The 17,706-nt window shown below is 42.0% G+C and overlaps 1 protein-coding gene across 9 annotated transcripts in view; it reads left to right on the top strand.

Moving 5' to 3' along the window:
* The window catches only part of MAK (male germ cell associated kinase), a 61,359-nt gene that overhangs the window by 14,283 nt on the left and 29,370 nt on the right, over positions 1-17,706 (top strand). For all 9 annotated transcript variants that reach the window (XR_009211389.1, XR_009211388.1, XM_058432621.1 and 6 more), the window contains exons 4-7: positions 1,715-1,794; positions 6,422-6,554; positions 11,844-12,015; positions 13,679-13,846. Coding sequence is in view for 7 of the 9 variants with exons in the window: in XM_058432621.1 (XP_058288604.1) it covers positions 1,715-1,794; positions 6,422-6,554; positions 11,844-12,015; positions 13,679-13,846 (553 nt within the window). In the remaining 2 variants the exon portion in view is untranslated. The remainder of the gene's footprint in view (positions 1-1,714; positions 1,795-6,421; positions 6,555-11,843; positions 12,016-13,678; positions 13,847-17,706) is intronic.

Raw genomic sequence — 17,706 nt, 5'->3', positions numbered from 1 at the left:
AGTAGAGACAAGGTCTCACCATGTTGCCCAGGCTGGTCTCGAACTCTTGAACTCAAGGGATCCACCTGCCTTGGCCTCCTGGAGTGCTGGGATTATAGGTGGGAGCCACCACACCCAGCCCGCATCTCTTTTTCAAAAAACAAAAATTAAAAAGGTAAAATTTTAAAAATAAATAATAAAAAAAATTTTTTTTTAGAGGCATAGTCTTGCTCTGTCACCTAAGCTGGAGTACAGTGGTGCAGTCAGCTCATTTTTATATCGATTACATGTTGAAATAATATTTGACATATATTAGGTTAAATATATTGTTAAAAATTAATTTTATCTGTTTGATTTCTTTTAACATGGCTGCTAGTAAAATGATGTTAAGTACACAAGTAGCTCTCATATATATTTCTTTCTTTCTTTTTTTTTTTTTTTTTTTAGGGGATGGAGTCTCGCTCTTTCACCCAGGCTGGAGTGAAGTGGTGCGATCTCAGCTCACTGCAACCTCCGCCTCCAGGGTTCAAGCGATTCTTCTGCCTTAGCTTCCTGAGTAGCTGCGATTACAGGCATGTGCCATCACGCCCAGCTAATTTTTATGTTTTTAGTAGAGATGGGGTTTCACCATGTTGGCCAGGCTGCTCTCGAACTTCTGACTTCAGGTGATCCACCCACCTCGGCCTCCCAAAGTGCTAGGATTACAGGCATGAGTCACCATGCCCAGCCGGCTCTTACGTTTCTATTGGACTACACCAGTATACAGAATAGAACTGAAGCATTTATTTATATCTGTAAACTTATTTATTTTTTCCGAGACAGGATTTCATTCTGTCACCAGGCTGGAGTGGAGTGGCACAATCACAGCTCACTGCAGCCTTGAACTCCCATGCTCAAGTGATCCTCCCACCTCAGCCTCTCCAGCAGCTGGACTGTAGGCATGTGCCACCACACCTGGCTAATATTTGTATTTTTTGTAGAGACAAGGTTTCACCACGTTGCCCAGGCTGGCCTTGAACTCTTGGGCTTAAGCGATCCTCCCACTTTGGCCTCCCAAAGTGCTGGGATTATAGGCATGAGCCACCGCACCCGGCCACCTCTAAAATTCTTAAAGCCTACATAATACACATTCGCATGCTTGGCTTATCTGTTAGTAATTCAGTTTTTCAACTTGCTTTCCTCTTCTTGGGACAGTTTAAAATTTAGCTATTTAAGCCAGGCACGGTGGCTCACGCCTGTAATCCCAGCACTTTGGGAGTCTGAGGCGGGCAGATCACCTAAGGTCAGGAGTTCAAGACCAGCCTGACCAACATGGTGAAACCCCATCTCTACTAAAAATACAAAATTAGCCAGGCGTGATGGTGCATGCCTATAATCCCAGCTACTCGGGAGGCTGAGGCAGGAGAATCGTTTGAACCCAGGAGGCGGAGGTTGCAGTGAGCCGAGATCACGCCATTGCACTCCAGCCTGGGCAACAAAGAGCAAAACTCTATCTAAAAAATAAATAAATAAGTAAATTAGCTATTTAATATGTATGCAATATATTTAGTTTTGGATTTGAGTTTTTACCTCACATCAAAGCAAAAAAAAATCTAATTTTCATGTAAATCTATAAATCATACCTTTACCCAGTATCATGAGGCCAGGAGAGGCTCCAGGGGAATATAAACCTTCTTTGGATTGGTTGGCTGGTTGCTTAACAGAATTATGTGACTGTTTGTTCATTTCTTTACAGAAACAAGTTGTTCCCTGAGTCAGTCATCAGAAATATTATGTATCAAATATTGCAGGGGCTGGCTTTTATCCATAAACATGGTAGGTTTCTTTTAAGTTTCATTTCAGTACCTCTTTAGATTACTGTCAAGATTGTGCATAGAAATTACATATTAAACTGTTAAATAATTGTTATATTGGATAACTATGAATTTGGGGTATGTGCCTATACACACTGACATTTTTATTTAAAAACTTTAGAATTTCTGTGATTCTATATAAAATGGAATTTCTGGCTGGGCACGGTGGCTCACATCTGTAATCTCAGCACTTTGGGAGGCCAAGGCAGGTGAATCACCTGAGGTCAGGAGTTTGAGACCAGCCTGGCCAACATGGTGAAACTCCATCTCTACTAAAAATATACAAAAATTAGCCAGGCATGGTGGTGAGTGCCTGTAATCCCAGCTACTCAGGAGGCTGAGGCAGGAGAATTGCTTGAACCCGGGAGGCGGAGGTTGCAGTGAGCTGAGATCATGCCATTGCACTCCAGGCTGGGCAACAGAGCAAGACTCCATCTCAAAAAAAAAAAAAAAAGAAATTAGGCTCGGCACGGTGGCTCACACCTGTAATCCCAGTACTCTGGGAGGCTGAGGTGGGCGGATCACCTGAGGTTAGGAGTTGGAGATCAGCCTGGCCAACATGGTGAAATGCCATCTCTACTAAAAATATAAATAATTAGCCAGGCTTGGTGGCATGTACCTATAATCCCAGCTACTTGAGAGTCTGATGCAGGAGAATCGCTTGAACCAAGAAGGCAGAGGTTGCAGTGAGTCGAAATCATGCCATTGCACTCCAGCCTGGGCAAAAAGAGTGAAACTCTGTCTCAAAAAATAAATAGAATTTCTATAATCTTTAATTATCTTCCACCATAGCAGAATTTTTTAACAGTTTAATCATCATCAGCCATTAGTCTCAGTTATCATATACCCATCCTGCAGCCTCATTCTCCCTAATTTTATCATGGAAATGAAAAAAAAAACAAAGGACGCTCTTTTGGAAAAGATTAGACTATTTTAATCAAGCATGACCAATTATTAACATTTAAATAGTTTGTAGCACCCATAGAGCAGTGTTTTATAGTTTTCCTTAATTTTTACATTTAGTTGTTTCTATTCTGTGAATGAAATTAAAGCAAGTATTAATACTTGTTCTATTTTCTATGAATTATGTACTTTGATTAATGTTGGTTTTTCGTATTTATCAAACCAAAATAATTATTGGTCCAAGAAGTTAATATGATTATTTTTTAAAAACATTTGTTTAGAATCACTGGATGTTTAGATATTAAATTAGAAAAGTTTGTCCCATACCATTGCTGTGTTCTGAACATAGGCACTCGAAAATCACCATTAGTTTCCCTTCATGTCTCATCCTGTATTTTATTTTTTTATTATTATTATTATTTGAGACAGGATCTCACTCTGATGCCTAGGCTGGAGTGCAGTGGTGCCATCATGGCTCGCTACAGCCTCGACTTCCTGGGCTCAGGTGATCCTTCCACCTCAGCCTCCCTAGTAGCTGGGACTACAGGCGCACGCTTCCACACCCGGCTAACTTTTTTCTTTTTTGTAGAGATGAGGTTTCGCCATTTTTCCCAGGCTGGTCTTGAACTCCTGGACTCAAGTGATCCTCCAGCCTCAGCCTCCCAAAGTGCTGGGATTACAGGCAGGAGCCATCATGCCCACCCTCCTCCTGTAGTTTATATATATTTTCTTATTTTCTTAACTGCTACAGGAATTATTTACCTTCCAAAAATGCTATGCAGGATTCCATATAAATATTTTAAGAACACTTCTTAAACTTATAAAAAGGATATGTTTAGAATGTTTTAAGAACATTAAAAAAAAACTTATTTGTACCATGTGTAAACTATTAGGGTCTTTTAAAAGTCTAAATCCTGTAATGATATACTACACTTTATTGACAAAGAACAGTAATGTATTAATTATATGGAAATAAGGGACATCTGCTATTTTAATTATTCATAATGGATTCCTGATTTTTAATTGTTTTAAACTCTGGTCAGCATGATAACACTTGATATTTACCTGGGTTGATTTATGCTGTCAGCAACATCTAAAGCGTAAGGGATTGAAGGAGGAAGTTCGATTACGATTTTAAAATTGTGACTGAAAGAAATAACATACGAGTAATCAAGAGTTGACGTAGAGTTGGCTGCATAGTAATTTGGGAAACCAGGCTGTAAGGACGATTAGACGTTTTTACAAAAGCCACATAATTCTTGCTGCTAAGCATCTCAGATGTAATACTTCAAGAAATAGATATTTTAAAATAGTTGTTTGGCCGGGCGTGGTGGCTCATGCCTGTAATCCCAGCACTTTGGGAGGCCAAGGCAGGCAGATCACTTGAGGTGAGGAGTTCGAGACCAGCCTGGCCAACATGGCGAAAACCTATCTCTACTAAAAATACAAAAATTAGCTGGGCGTCATGGCACATGCCTGTAATCCCAGCTACTTGGGAGGCTGAGGCAGGAGAATTGCTTGAACCTGGGAGGCGGAGGTTACAGTGAGCTGAGATCGTGCCACTGCACTCCAGCCTGGGTGACAGAGCAAGCCTCTGTCTCAAAAAATAAATAAATAAAATAAAATAGTTGCTGTCAAAAAAATGAAACTAATATTTAGTTCAAATAGAACTGAATTACTAATATATGTATGTTAGGATGGGGAAAACCTCAGCAGTACAAATATGTAATTGGTTTAGTTCTAAGACTTTGTGGATTAGTGTCACTCTGCTCTGCATCACACGGTCCCATTCCTGTCGTTACATTACCAAAGTACAATGAGCGTCTCTTGGACATAGTGAAATGGATGTTACCGACTCTTCTTTAGAGTAAGAAGTACTGGATAAACTCGGATTACAAAACTGTTAAACAGATGTCACAAACAGAGCCCACTCTGGCTTTGAAGTGATTAGAAACATTTAGGCTTAAAAAGCCTTCCCAACCCCAGCTGGGCACGGTGGCTCACACCTGTAATCCTAGCACTTTGGGAGGGTGAAGCAGGTGGATCACGAGGTCAGGATTTTGAGACCAGCCGGGCCAACATGGCGAAACCCAGTCTCTACTAAAAATACAAAAAATTAGCTGGGTGTGGTGGCAGACGCCTGTAATCCCAGCTACTCGGGAGGCTGAGGCAGGAGAATCGCTTGAACCCGGGAGGCGGTGGTTGCAGTGAGTCCAGATTGCACCACTACACTCCAGCCAGGGTGACAGAGCAAGACTCCGTCTCAAAAAAAAAAAAGATATAAAAGAAAGTCTTCCCAGCCCCAAAGCTACATGAAAATCCTCTTCAAGTGATCTCCTGCAGTCTCCCTGCCTCCCAAGGCCTTTGGAACCCAGGCCATTTGGCTATAACCAGAATGCTTTAGACTGCCCTTAGAAAAAGCCTCCCTTAAGACAAATCTCATCTGCCAGGAGGGCTTTAATGTTTGTTCTTTTCCCCCTGGGTTTTCTCTTTTTTTTTCTTTTTTTGAGATGGAGTCTTGCTCTGCTGCCCAGGCTGGAGTGCGGGCGGTGGCATGATCTCGGCTCACTGCAACCTCCGCCTCCCAGGTTCAAGTGATTCTCCTGCCTCAGCCTCCCGAGTAGCTGGGACTACAGGTGCCCGCCACCACACCCGGCTAATTTTGGTATTTTTAGTATAGACTGGGTTTCGTCATATTGGCCAGCCTGGTCTCAAACTCCTGACCTCATGATCCACCCACCTCGGCCTCCCAAAGTGCTGGGATTATAGGCGTGAGTCACCGCGCCCGGCCCCCATTGGGCTTTCTGCCTCATTTTCTTTGGTTTCCCCATTGGCTTCATAACCATTTATTTTATAGATTGAATTGCTAATATAAACATAATTATTGGGATTTTGCAATGACGCAGCTATTGAGGAAAACTGAACATTAGATAAAATAATTATAAATGAAGAAATTAGTTCTGATGTGTGGAGTTCCATTTTTATTGAATGGACTTTTTAAACAAGTGAGTTTTCTCAAGGAGTCAGCTGCACTGACTTAAGCCTGATTAAAAAGTGCTCTTCTAAAAAAAAAAAAAAGTGCTCTTCTCAGCCTGGGTGATGTGGCAAAACCCTGTTTCTATCAAAAATACAAATATTTAGGTGGGAGTGGTGGCATGCACCTGTGGTCCCAGCTACTTAGCGGGCTGAGAGGATTCCTTGAGCCGAGATCGAGCCACTACGCTCTGGCCTGGACAACAGAGCAAGACCTGTCTCAAAAACAAAAACACTTCTCACACGTTAATTAAGTGACTTCACTCTGGCCCTCAACCTCCGCCTCTATTGCACAATAGTGATAACAGTATCTCCTTAAGGTTGTTGTGCAAATGAATGGAGATAATCATAGTGTAGTAATACCTAGCCCAGCGCCTGAACACCACTGGAGTCACAAATAAAAATAAATGTTAAATGGGTGGTTATTTTTAATTATCTCATACACTGTGTGAACTTTCTTGCCAAAGCATTTTAAAAGCAGGGTCCCTACATCTCATTTACTTCTTAGACAATAAATATGGTTTACTTTTTTCCTAAGATGATGTTTCGAATTATAAAAGAGGGGGTTCATTTATATTTTGTTTATAAATCAAATAAAGCTATGTTTAAACGTAATGATTTATTGTATTTTTTTTTCTCTGTATATCATCAAGGCTTTTTTCATAGGGACATGAAACCAGAAAACTTGCTTTGTATGGGTCCAGAGCTTGTGAAAATTGCTGATTTTGGACTTGCAAGAGAATTAAGGTCACAGCCACCATACACTGATTATGTCTCTACCAGATGGTGAGTAGGGGTTATGCAGCCCTCCTGAGGCATAAGCCTGTGGTGAAATTTTCCTACGATGGATTGTTACATATTTCTGGAAGTTCCATATTGAATATTTAAAAGATAGAATTGAATTTTGTATTCTTTTTTTTTTTTTTTTTTTTTAGTAGAGACAGGGTTTCTCCATGTTGGTCAGGCTGGTCTCGAACTTCCGACCTCAGGTGATCCACCCGCCTTGGCCTCCCAAAGTGCTATGATTATAGGCGTGAGCCACCGTGCCTGGCTGGGATTTTATTATTTTTTTAAGGCTGAATAATATTCCATCATATGTCCAAGTACCACATTTTGTTTATCCATTCATTGGATATCCATCACTGATAGACCGTTGGGTTGTTTCCACCTTTTTTTTTTTTTTTTTGGAGAATGGCGTGAACCCAGGAGGCGGAGCTTGCAGTGAGCCGAGATTGCGCCACTGCACTCCAGCCTGGGTTCACGCCATTCTCCTGCCTCAGCCTCTCCGAGTAGCTGGGACTACAGGCGCCTGCCACCACGCCCGGCTAATTTTTTTTTTGTATTTTTAGTAGAGACGGGGTTTCACCGTGGTCTTGATCTCCTGACCTTGTGATCCACCCGCCTCGGCCTCCCAAAGTGCTGGGATTACAAGTGTGAGCTACCACGCCCGGCCTGAATTTTGTATTTTTTAAAGAAAGCAAAGGATTGGTTTATTGCTATTCTGATCACTGAAAAAAAACAAGAAAAAAGAATTTCATTTATTCACTCATTCATTCATTCAACAAATATTTATTGAACACCTACTATGTGCCAAACATTATTTTAGGCACAGAGAACACAGCAGTGAAATAAAAAAAAAAAGATCTCTGCCTTATGCTGCTTACATGACAGCCAATACACAGATAAACAAGTTAAAAATATTATGGGTCACCAACAGAAAGACATACATGTGTTCACCAGAAGACATGAATCCTCTCAACTGCACGCCACCCAAACGTCCATGAACAGTAGCATCGTATACTCACCCAGTGGAATGCTTTGCAACAATGAGAACGAACGGTCTATGACCGCATGCAGCAATGTGGACAAATCTTAGACAACGTTGAGAGCAAGAGCCCAAACAGAAAAAGAGCACATACTGTATGATTTCATTTATGTAAAGTACAAAAACAGAGAAAACTAATCTGTGCCATAAAAGTCAGGATAGCAAGCAGTTCCATGGGGTGGGGATGTGTGTAGTGCCTGGACTAGTGCACAAGGGGCCTTCTGGGTGCTGATAGCATGTCGTTTTTTGTTTTTTTTTTTTGAGATGGAGTCTCGCTCTCTCACCCAGGCTGGAGTGCAATGGCGTGATCTCAGCTCACGGCAACCTTTGCCTCCTGGTTTCAAGTGATTCTCCTGCCTCAGCCCCCCAAGTAGCTGGGATTACAGGCGCCCACCACCATGCCCAGCTAATTTTTGTATTTTTAGTAGAGACCTGGTTTCACCATGTTAGCCAGGCTCGTCTCAAATTCCTGACCTCAGGTGATCCGCCCACCTTGTCCTCCCATAGTGCTGGGATTATAGGTGTGAGCCACCAGGCCTGGCCGATAACATATCTTTCTTGATCTGGGTGCTGGGCCCGTGGATGGGTTGTATTTGTGAAAATTCATCAAGCTCTACTCTTAGAATACATGCCTCTGCCTGTGTATTATACTCCAGTGAAAACAAGAACATATGTGTATCAGGCCGGGCATGGTGGCTCACGCCTGTAATCCCAGCACTTTGGGAGGCCGAGGTGGGGGATCATTTGAGACCAGGAGTTCGAGACCAGCCTGGCCAACATGGCTAAACCCCGTTTGTACTAAAAATACAAAATTAGCTGGGTGTGATGTCGCGCGCCTTGGTGCCAGCTACTTGGGAGGCTGAGGCATGAGAATCACTTGAACCTGGGGGGCAGAGGTTGCAGTGAGCTGAGATTATGCCACTGAACTCCAGCCTGGGCAACAGAGCAAGACTCTTTCTCAAAAAAAAAAAAAAAGGAATATATGTGTATCAGATGTTGATACATTAGTATAAAGAAAAATAAAATATGAAAGGGGGCAGGGAGTCGGGGGAGATGGGGAGAGAAAGGACTGTTGCTATTTTACATGGAGGGTCTCACCGAGAGTAGCCCTGATGGAGATGCCAGGGCCAGCAGGAATTTTTTTAGGCAGAGCAAAAGCCTTGAGACAGATGCACGTCACACGTTAATTCTGCACAGCGCAGAATGAATAAGGAGGGCAGTCGTAGGAAACAAGGGCAGAGTTTGTAGAGTGGCCAGAAATGATAGTGACTTGGACCTGCTGGCCATGTGCAGGTAGTGAGAAGTGTGGAATTCTGGGTATGTTTTCTGATGAATCAGATGTAGGGGCTGAAAGAAAGGAGTCCGTGTCTTAGTGTGTTTTGTGTTGCTATAAAGGAACACTTGAGGCTGGGAAGTTGATAAAGAAAGGAGGTTTATTTGGCTCCCAGTTCTGCAGCCTGAGGGTTTTTATGCTGCATCAAAACATGGTGGAGAAGGTCAGGCCGGGCGCGATGGCTGACAACTGAATCCCAGCACTTTGGGAGGCCAAGGTGGGTGGATCACCTGAGGTCAGGAGTTCGAGACCAGCCTGGCCAACATGGTGAAACCCCGTCTCTACTAAAAATACAAAAAAAAAAAAAAAATTAGCTCGGTGTGGTGGTGGGCACCTGTAGTCTCAGCTACTTGGGAGGCTGAGGCAGGAGAATGGCGTGAACCCGGGAGGCGGAGCTTGCAGTGAGCCAAGATCACACCACTGCACTCCAGCCTGGGTGACAGAGCAAGACTCCGTCTCAAAAAATAAACAAAAAACAAAAACAAAAACAAATTAGCTGGGCGTGGTGGCACACGCTTGTAATCCCAGTTACTTGGGAGGCTGAGGCAGGAGAATCACTTGAACCTGGGAGGCGGAGGTTGCAGTGAGCCAAGATAGCACCATTGCTCTCCAATCTGGGCAACAAGAGCAAAACTCCGTCTCAAACAGAAAAAAAAAAAGGTGGTGGGGGGGAAGATCAAAGGGGAAATGGGCACATTCGAGAAGGGAAAAAACAAGAGGAGGAAGCTTGCTGTGGAGCAACCCACTCTCTCAGGAACTAATTTCATCTTGCCCGAAAAAGAACTCATTTACTACATGAGAACAGCACCAAGCCTTTCACGAGGGATCCGCCCTGGTTACCTGCGAGTGTGACGTTATTTTGAAATAGGGTCTTTGCAAGTGTAATCAGACTAAGATGAGATCAGACCACAGCACGGCTGGTCTTAATCCAGTAAGACTGATGTCCTTATAAGAAAAAGGCAGACACAGAGATGGAAGAGGGAAGACACATGAAGGCACCTCAGGAGAAAGCAGTGTGATCTATGCTTTAAATGGATCAACTGTATATTATGTGAATTATATATCAATAAAGTCAAAATATTCGTCAAAGTATAGTAAGTTCTCACTTAACATCATCAATAGGTTCTTGGAAACTTTGACTTTAAGTGAAACAACGTATGATGAAACCAATTCAACCATAGGCTAATTAAAATAAACAATTTTATGGCATATTTCTGGTCACAATAACATCACCAAACTTTTTTTCCTGTCACCCAGGCTGTAGTGCAGTGGCACGATCTTGGCTCACTGCAACCTCTGCCTCCCAGGTTCAAGTGATTCTCCTGCCTCAGCCTCTCGAGTAGCTGGGATTACAGACGCCCACCACTACACCCAGCTAATTTTTTGTATTTTTAGTAGAGATGGGGTTTCACCATGTTGGCCAGGCTGGTCTCAAACTCCTGACCTCGTGATTCGCTCGCCTTTGTCTGCCAAAGTGCTGGAATTACAGGCGTGAGCCACTGCGCCTGGCCACCAAACTTCTAAATAGTGACCAAAACACTAATATTGAACATTGAAATACATGTGAGCTATACATACATTTGAGAAAGATTAATAAAAACAAGGAAGATAATTATTTGCCCAGTTATTCTAGTTCAGGGTCACGGGTGGCTACAGCGTGTCCTGGAAGCTGGGGGTGCAAGGTGAACACCAACCATGGACGGGACAGCCTCCCATGGCAGCACGCCCCTTCCCCCCCGCCAACACACACATGCACACACTCATCCTGGGGCCACACAGGCACCCCAGTTCACCTGACGTGCACATATCTGGGATATGGGAGGAAGCTGGAGTCCCAGAGAAAACATGTAGACTTGGGGAGAACGTGCAGACCCCACACAGTGGCCCAGCCAGAAATGCCTTTCTTTGTTTTTCTTTCTCATCAACATTACGATGAAACATTGAGCAAAACAACATTGAACAAAACTAGTTTATTGAGGGCTTGCTGTATTCTCAAATGAAAGCAAAAAGACAGTATGCCAAACATTTGGACTGAAATATTGACATATTTTTGTTGGAAAAAAAGAGAATTGAGAGTGTCTTCCATTTAGCAGACTTTGTGTTGGACTTAACCAGCTCGCTTTGCTCTTGTAAATTGAGTATTTTTCTCAATTAAAAGTATTGTTAGGCTGAGTGCAGTGGCTCATGCCTGTAATCTCAGCACTTTGGGAGGCTGAGGCGGGCTGATCACCTGAGGTCAAGAGTTTGAGACCAGCCTGGCCAACATGGGGAAACCCCGTCTCTACCAAAAATACAAAAATTAGCCGGGCATGTGGTGCGCCCCTGTAATCCCAGCTGCTCAGGAGGCTGAGGCAGGAGAATCACTTGAACCCAGGAGGCGGAGGTTGCAGCGAGCCGAGATCGCGCCATTGCACTCCAGCCTGGGCAAAAAGAGCAAAACTCCACTCAGTAAAGATAGTTGACTACAGAAGAGGAGTCAGTTGAGGATATCAGTACTTTCAAACTGATTTAAAAAAAACTCCACTACTCAGGGATAATCCTTGTTCATCTTTTATTTTCTGTGCTTCCTTGTGAATAGATGCTAAATATAATGCTTTGTAACATGGTTTTTCTACTTTTTTTCTTAATATATCAGATGGCACTTAATTCCTTATCTATTCAGTTGAGTTCCTGTCTTAGGCTTGATAGACATTTCATAGACATTTATCTCCAGCCCCACTCATTGTCTGTGATCAGGGAACATGTGTTGTGTCCTATTATCCCCAGAACATTGTACAAATGCCTGACACACAGATGGAACGGGGTCTGAATACCTGTTCCTTGATGGAAATGCATGACCACACAGCATAGAATGCTACTGCCCATCCACCTTTGAAATTGCAATCAAAATCACCTCTTTTGTTTTCTATTTTCATAGGTATCGTGCCCCTGAAGTTTTACTGAGATCTTCAGTTTATAGTTCTCCCATTGATGTGTGGGCTGTTGGAAGTATCATGGCTGAACTCTATATGTTAAGGCCACTTTTCCCAGGGACAAGTGAGGTCGATGAAATCTTTAAAATTTGCCAAGTTTTAGGGACTCCCAAAAAAGTAAGTACTCTTGTCCCTAAGTTGCTATAACTTTTGATTATTTCTATCTTGCTACCTTGCTTTTAATTTTATAATTTTGATTATTTACAACTTTTGCCTAGATATCTGATATTTTCCTTTTGAAATAGGCTCATACTTTAATGATTAATTTTCTCATAATTCTTTTTTTTTTTTTTTTTTGAGATGGAGTCTCGCTCTGTTGCCCAGGTTGGAGTGCAGTGGCTCAATCTCAGCTCACTGCAACCTCCACCTCCCAGGTTTAAGCAATTCTCATGCCTCAGCCTCCCAAGTAGCTGGGATTACAGGTGTGCACCACCACGTCTGGTCAATTTTTCTATTGTTAGAGAGGAGATTTCACCATGTTGGCCAGGCTGGTCTTGAACTCCTGAGCTCAAGCGAGCTGCGATCTGCCCACCCCAGCCTCCCAAAGTGCTGGGATTACTTGGTCTGAGCCACCGCGCCCAGCTGTAATCCTTATTTTTTTAATCAGAGTGGGTTAAGGATTGCAAGAAGCCAGAATCCCACCAGCTGAAGAAAAACAGGTACTTGCCTTTCCTTAAGAACTTCAGGAAAAATTCTGTGTGTTTAGCGTGTAACTTGGGGGTGATGCCCAGCTGATACCGTACAGACAGCCTTGCTTGAGCTCTTTCCTACTCACTCTGTGGCTGGCCATCGACATCAACTGTTAACCCCTGGTGTCTTGAACCTTATTTTTTCTTAACCCTTTCTTGTTTCCTTTTTTATATCTCTCTTGTGGATATTTGACTTCTTGAACTGAGTGCTTTTCAATTAACTATAATTATATTTCATCTACACCTTTCTTTCTGAAATGTGCTTTATAAGTGTGTATATAATGACATCATAATTAAATTAGTATGTGCCTTATAGTTAACATTACACAAGTAAATGTAGATATTAAAGCTTTAATGTAATTGTCATTTCCCAGATATGTGCATTTTTAACATTGGATGCGATGGGTAATATATACGACAAGGATCTGTGTTAGCAGTCAGCCTCTTTGTAAAGCACTTTTCCTTATTTGTTCAGAGTTAACCCAGATATCATCACAGCAACATCACTGTCAAGATCTAAAACCAGACAAGAGCTTAATATTGTGAAATTTATAAAGGCTGGGCACGGTGGCTCATGCCTGTAATCCCAGCACTTTGGGAAGCCCAGGCAGGAGGATCACTTGAGCCCAGGAGTTCAAGACCAGCCTGGGCAACATAGTGAAACCCTGTCTCCACAAAAAAAGAAAAATTAGCCAGGTGTGATGGTGCACACCTGTAGTCCCAGCTACTCAGGAGGCCGAGGTAGGAGGATCTCTTGAGCCCAGGAGGGTGAGGCTGTAGTGAGCCATGATTGCTCCACTGCACTCCAGCCTGGATAACAGAGCCAGATCCTGTCTCCAAAAAAAAAAAAAAAAGTTATAAAAGTGCTTTTCCCATTGTTTCCTAACTCTCAGCTTAATGTTCTTTCTATACTGTCGTAGCACTAAATTGTAGACATGGTCTGGTATTTCATTCTCATGTTTATTTATATGGATCAACATGAAAATGTTCAAACATAAATGATGTTTATATTACTGCTGTGTTTTTTAAATGGATTACTAAAAACAATTTGTTTTGGCCTCCCCACCCGCACTTATATATTCCTGAAACAGAGTGACTGGCCAGAAGGATACCAGCTGGCATCCTCTATGAACTTCCGTTTTCCCCAGTGTGTTCCTATAAACTTAAAAACTCTTATTCCCAATGCCAGTAATGAAGCTATTCAGCTCATGACTGAAATGTTGAATTGGAATCCAAAAAAACGACCATCAGCAAGCCAGGTAAGAGGAGTCTTCCCGTTAGACCTTTGAACATGTTTAGGTTTTGTAATATCCGGGATGTTTTCATTTACAAAGGCAGGTCTATTCTCAACCAGGATTTTACTAAGAGAATTAAACACAAAGCCTTAGGCATCCAGCGTATGTAATAAATTAATTTCTAGGCATATAAGATCATTGGGAGAAATGCAGAAATAGCCACACCAATGATTTTCTGTGTTTTGTGGTTCAAATGAAGAACCCTGAGGTTGCAACAAGGAATCAATCTGCAATGATAAAAATTCAGACATGTGACAGACTAGTTATGAAGGAATCTGTCATGGAAGCAAAAAGGCATCTCATGAATCATTCCACATAGTAGACTTTCCTGTGCTGTCTTTACAGTTTAGGGATGGGATTCTGGTTCACTTTATACAACAGTATCATCCCTTGCTGGGACTGGAGTGTGCAGCCTCTGGCTGCCACAAGAGGGCAGCATTGTGGCACCCAGGCTTTGTTCCTTTGTGACCACACCTGACATATCTACAGATATATTCCATGTCTAGGGCCTTTAAACCCAGTGCTTTTGTCTGCAAGGCTTCAAGAAAAAGGCAATAATAAGCTTTATTGTATTCTCATCATTTAAATATAAATTCTACGTGAAAATTACAAAAATTTATTTTGCTTTTTTTAAATTAATCTTGAGAAAATGTTTTCTAAATGTCATCTGGAAGAACAAATGGGAAAGGATAGTCAAGACACGTTAAAACAAGAATAAGTAATTAGAGAGCAGTGATAGGGATGGACAGCTTGCCCCATCAGATGTTAAAGTAACCTTTAAATTGATGATGGTAACAGTGGAAGTACTGGCATAATTGACAAATAGCTCAGTGTTGCAGAACGTATGAGTCAGCATAAGGTAAACAAATGTGGCATCACAAAGAGGGGAGGACGGCTCAGTGGGGGATACTGGGAAAATTCATTAGCTCTTAGGGAAAAAAATAAATTGGGGTTCTTACTGCTCACCATACTTTACAAATCACAGAAGGATTACATTTTGTTGTTGTTGTTGTTGAGACAGAGTTTCACTCTTCTTGCCCATGCTGGAGTGCAATGGCGTGATCTCGGCTCACTGCAACCTCTGCCTCCTGGGTTCAAGCGATTCTCCAACCCTCAGTCTCCCAAGTAGCTGGGATTACAGGCATGCACTACCACGCCTGGCTAATTTTGTATTTTTAGTAGAGACAGGGTTTCTCCATGTGGGTGAGGCTGGTCTCGAACTCCTGACCTCAGGTGATCCGCCTGCCTCGGCCTCCCAAAGTGCTGGGATTACAGATGTGAGCCACTGCGCCTGACCAGGATTACATTTTCAAAGTGTAAAAAAAAAGCACCCTAAACTATTATAAACAAAAGGCAAACATACATGTGTATTTGATCTCAAGGTGAAAAAACCACGGGTATAAAAATAATAGAAGAAACCACAAAATGAAAACTCAAACGATTTGATTACATAAAAAGTAAAAATTTTCTCTATGTAAAAATCTTAAAATGGAAAGATAAGACAGAAAATTATTTTTAATTCTTAATACTCCTACAGAAACATAAGAAAAATACTGAAATGTGTATGTGTATTTTCTTTTTTTTTTTTGAGATGGAGTCTCTGTTGCCCAGGCTGGAGTGCAGTGGCACGATCTTGACTCACTGCAACCTCTGCCTCCTGGGTTCAGGCCAATTCTCCTGCCTCAGCCTCACGAGTCGCTGGGATTACAGGTGCCTGCCACCACGCTTGGCTAATTTTTGTATTTTTGTAGACACAGAGGAGGTTTTTTTTTTTTGAGACGGAGTCTTGCTCTGTCACCCAGGCTGGAGTGCAGTAGCACGATCTCGGCTCACTCACCCTCCACCTCCCAGGTTCAAGCAATTCTCCTGTCTCAGCCTCCCTAGTAGCTGGGACTACAGGTGCCTGCCACCACGCCTGGCTAATTTTTGTATTTTTAGTGGAGACACGGTTTCATCTTGTTGGTCAGGCTGATCTTGAACTCCTGACCTCAGGTGATCCACCCACCTCGGCCTCCCAAAGTTCTGGGATTACAGGCATGAGCCACTGTGCCTGGCCAGAGACGGAGTTTTACCATGTTGGCCAGGCTGCTCTTGATCTCCTGACCTCAGGTGATCTGCCTGCCTTGGCCTCCCAAAGTGCTGGGATTACAGGCATGAACCACCATGCCCAGCCATTTAAGTGTATTTTCTAATTTTTCTTTTTTAAAATTTTTTGAAAGTTTTGTTTCTTTAAAGATGGGGTCTTACTATGTTGTCCTGACTGGTCTCAAACTCCTGGCCTCATGCAATTCTCTTGCCTTGGCCTCCCAAAATGCTGGAATAATATAGGCGTGAGCCACCACACCTGGCCCATATTTTCTAATTTTTCTGAACATTCACTACCTTCACAATAAAGACACAGTAAGTTTTTCAAATGTATTTTAAAAAGAAAAATAGTAATGGGACATGAAAAAGAAACACAGGAAAAGAAATACAGATTACCAAAAATATTTTTTAAATTTCAGTCTTTGTTTACTGTCATAAAATTCAAGCAGAAATGAGATACTGTTTTTCATTTATCTCTTAGTAAGAGAAAGTAATTTTGTAGTATATAAAAAGAGCCTTAAAGATAATCAGAAATTATGCTCAAAGATGTTCAATTCCAATAGAAAACTGTCCATTGAAAGTTAATCAAAATATTTCCAGCCATGTGCGGTGGCTCTGTGGTGCCGCATACCTATAATCCCAGCACCTTCTGAGGCAGGTATATCACTTGAGGTCAGGAGTTCGAGATCAGCCTGGCCAACATGGCAGAACTCCATCTCTACTAAAAATACAAAAAAAAATCTAGGCATGGTGACGCGCACCTGTAATCTCAGCTACGTGGGAGGCCGAGGCAGGAGAATAGCTTGAACCCAGGAGGCAGAGGTTGCAATGAGCCAAGATCGTGCCACTGCACTCCAGCCTGGGTGACAGAGTGAGACTCTGTCTCAAAAATGAATAAATAAATAAATAAATAAATAAATAAATAAATAAATAATGTTTCTAAACTTAAGTTATGTGCATCTTTAATTTGGAATATACTGCCAGCATTAACAGTGAATTTGTAAAATAAAATTTTTAAACAATTTGGGAGAAATCTCATGCTAAAATACTATTATACAAATAATATGATTTTGTTTTTGAAAAATACATTTTATATGATGATAAAAAGTACTGAAAAGTATAAAAAATGTCTTGGTTTTAGTCTTGGTTGTCTGTGGGTGTTAAATTTTTATTTTCGTCTTGAGAACTCTACACGTTTCTCATTCTCTACAGTGATCACTGCTTCCCTTAAGTAAATAGGAAAAAATAAATGCTATTAATTTTTGAAGTTTTCCCTCTTTTTGAAGGATAGTAACTGGTATCTTAAAGTATCTTAAAAGGGAAGAGTTGGCTGAGCACGGTGGCTCACGCCTGTAATCCTAGCACTTTGGGAGGCCGAGGTGGGCAGATCACGAGGTCAGGAGTTCAAGACTGGCCTGACCAACACGGTGAAACCCCGTCTCTATTAAAAATACAAAAATTAGCTGGGCATGGTGGCATGTGCCTGTAATCCCAGCTACTCAGGAGGCTGAGGCAGGAGAATTGCTTGAACCCAGGAGGCGGATGCAATGAGCCAAGATTGTGCCACTGCACTCCAGCCTGGGCAACAGAGCGAGACTCCATCTCAAAAAAAAAAAAAAAAAAAAAGGAAGAGTTGTTATAAATAAAGCCTTGAAATTATAAAACACATCCTCAAAGTTTCCAGCTCCAAAATATGCATCATTAATTTAGGAATATTGACAAGCTAATTACTTAATGTG

Source organism: Hylobates moloch, unplaced genomic scaffold (genome assembly GCF_009828535.3).
Source record: "Hylobates moloch isolate HMO894 unplaced genomic scaffold, HMol_V3 SCAFFOLD_20, whole genome shotgun sequence".
In the NCBI taxonomy this organism is placed as follows: domain Eukaryota; kingdom Metazoa; phylum Chordata; class Mammalia; order Primates; family Hylobatidae; genus Hylobates; species Hylobates moloch.
The sequence above is the reverse complement of the archived record's forward strand: the minus strand, read 5'-3'. Positions and strand labels throughout refer to the sequence as shown.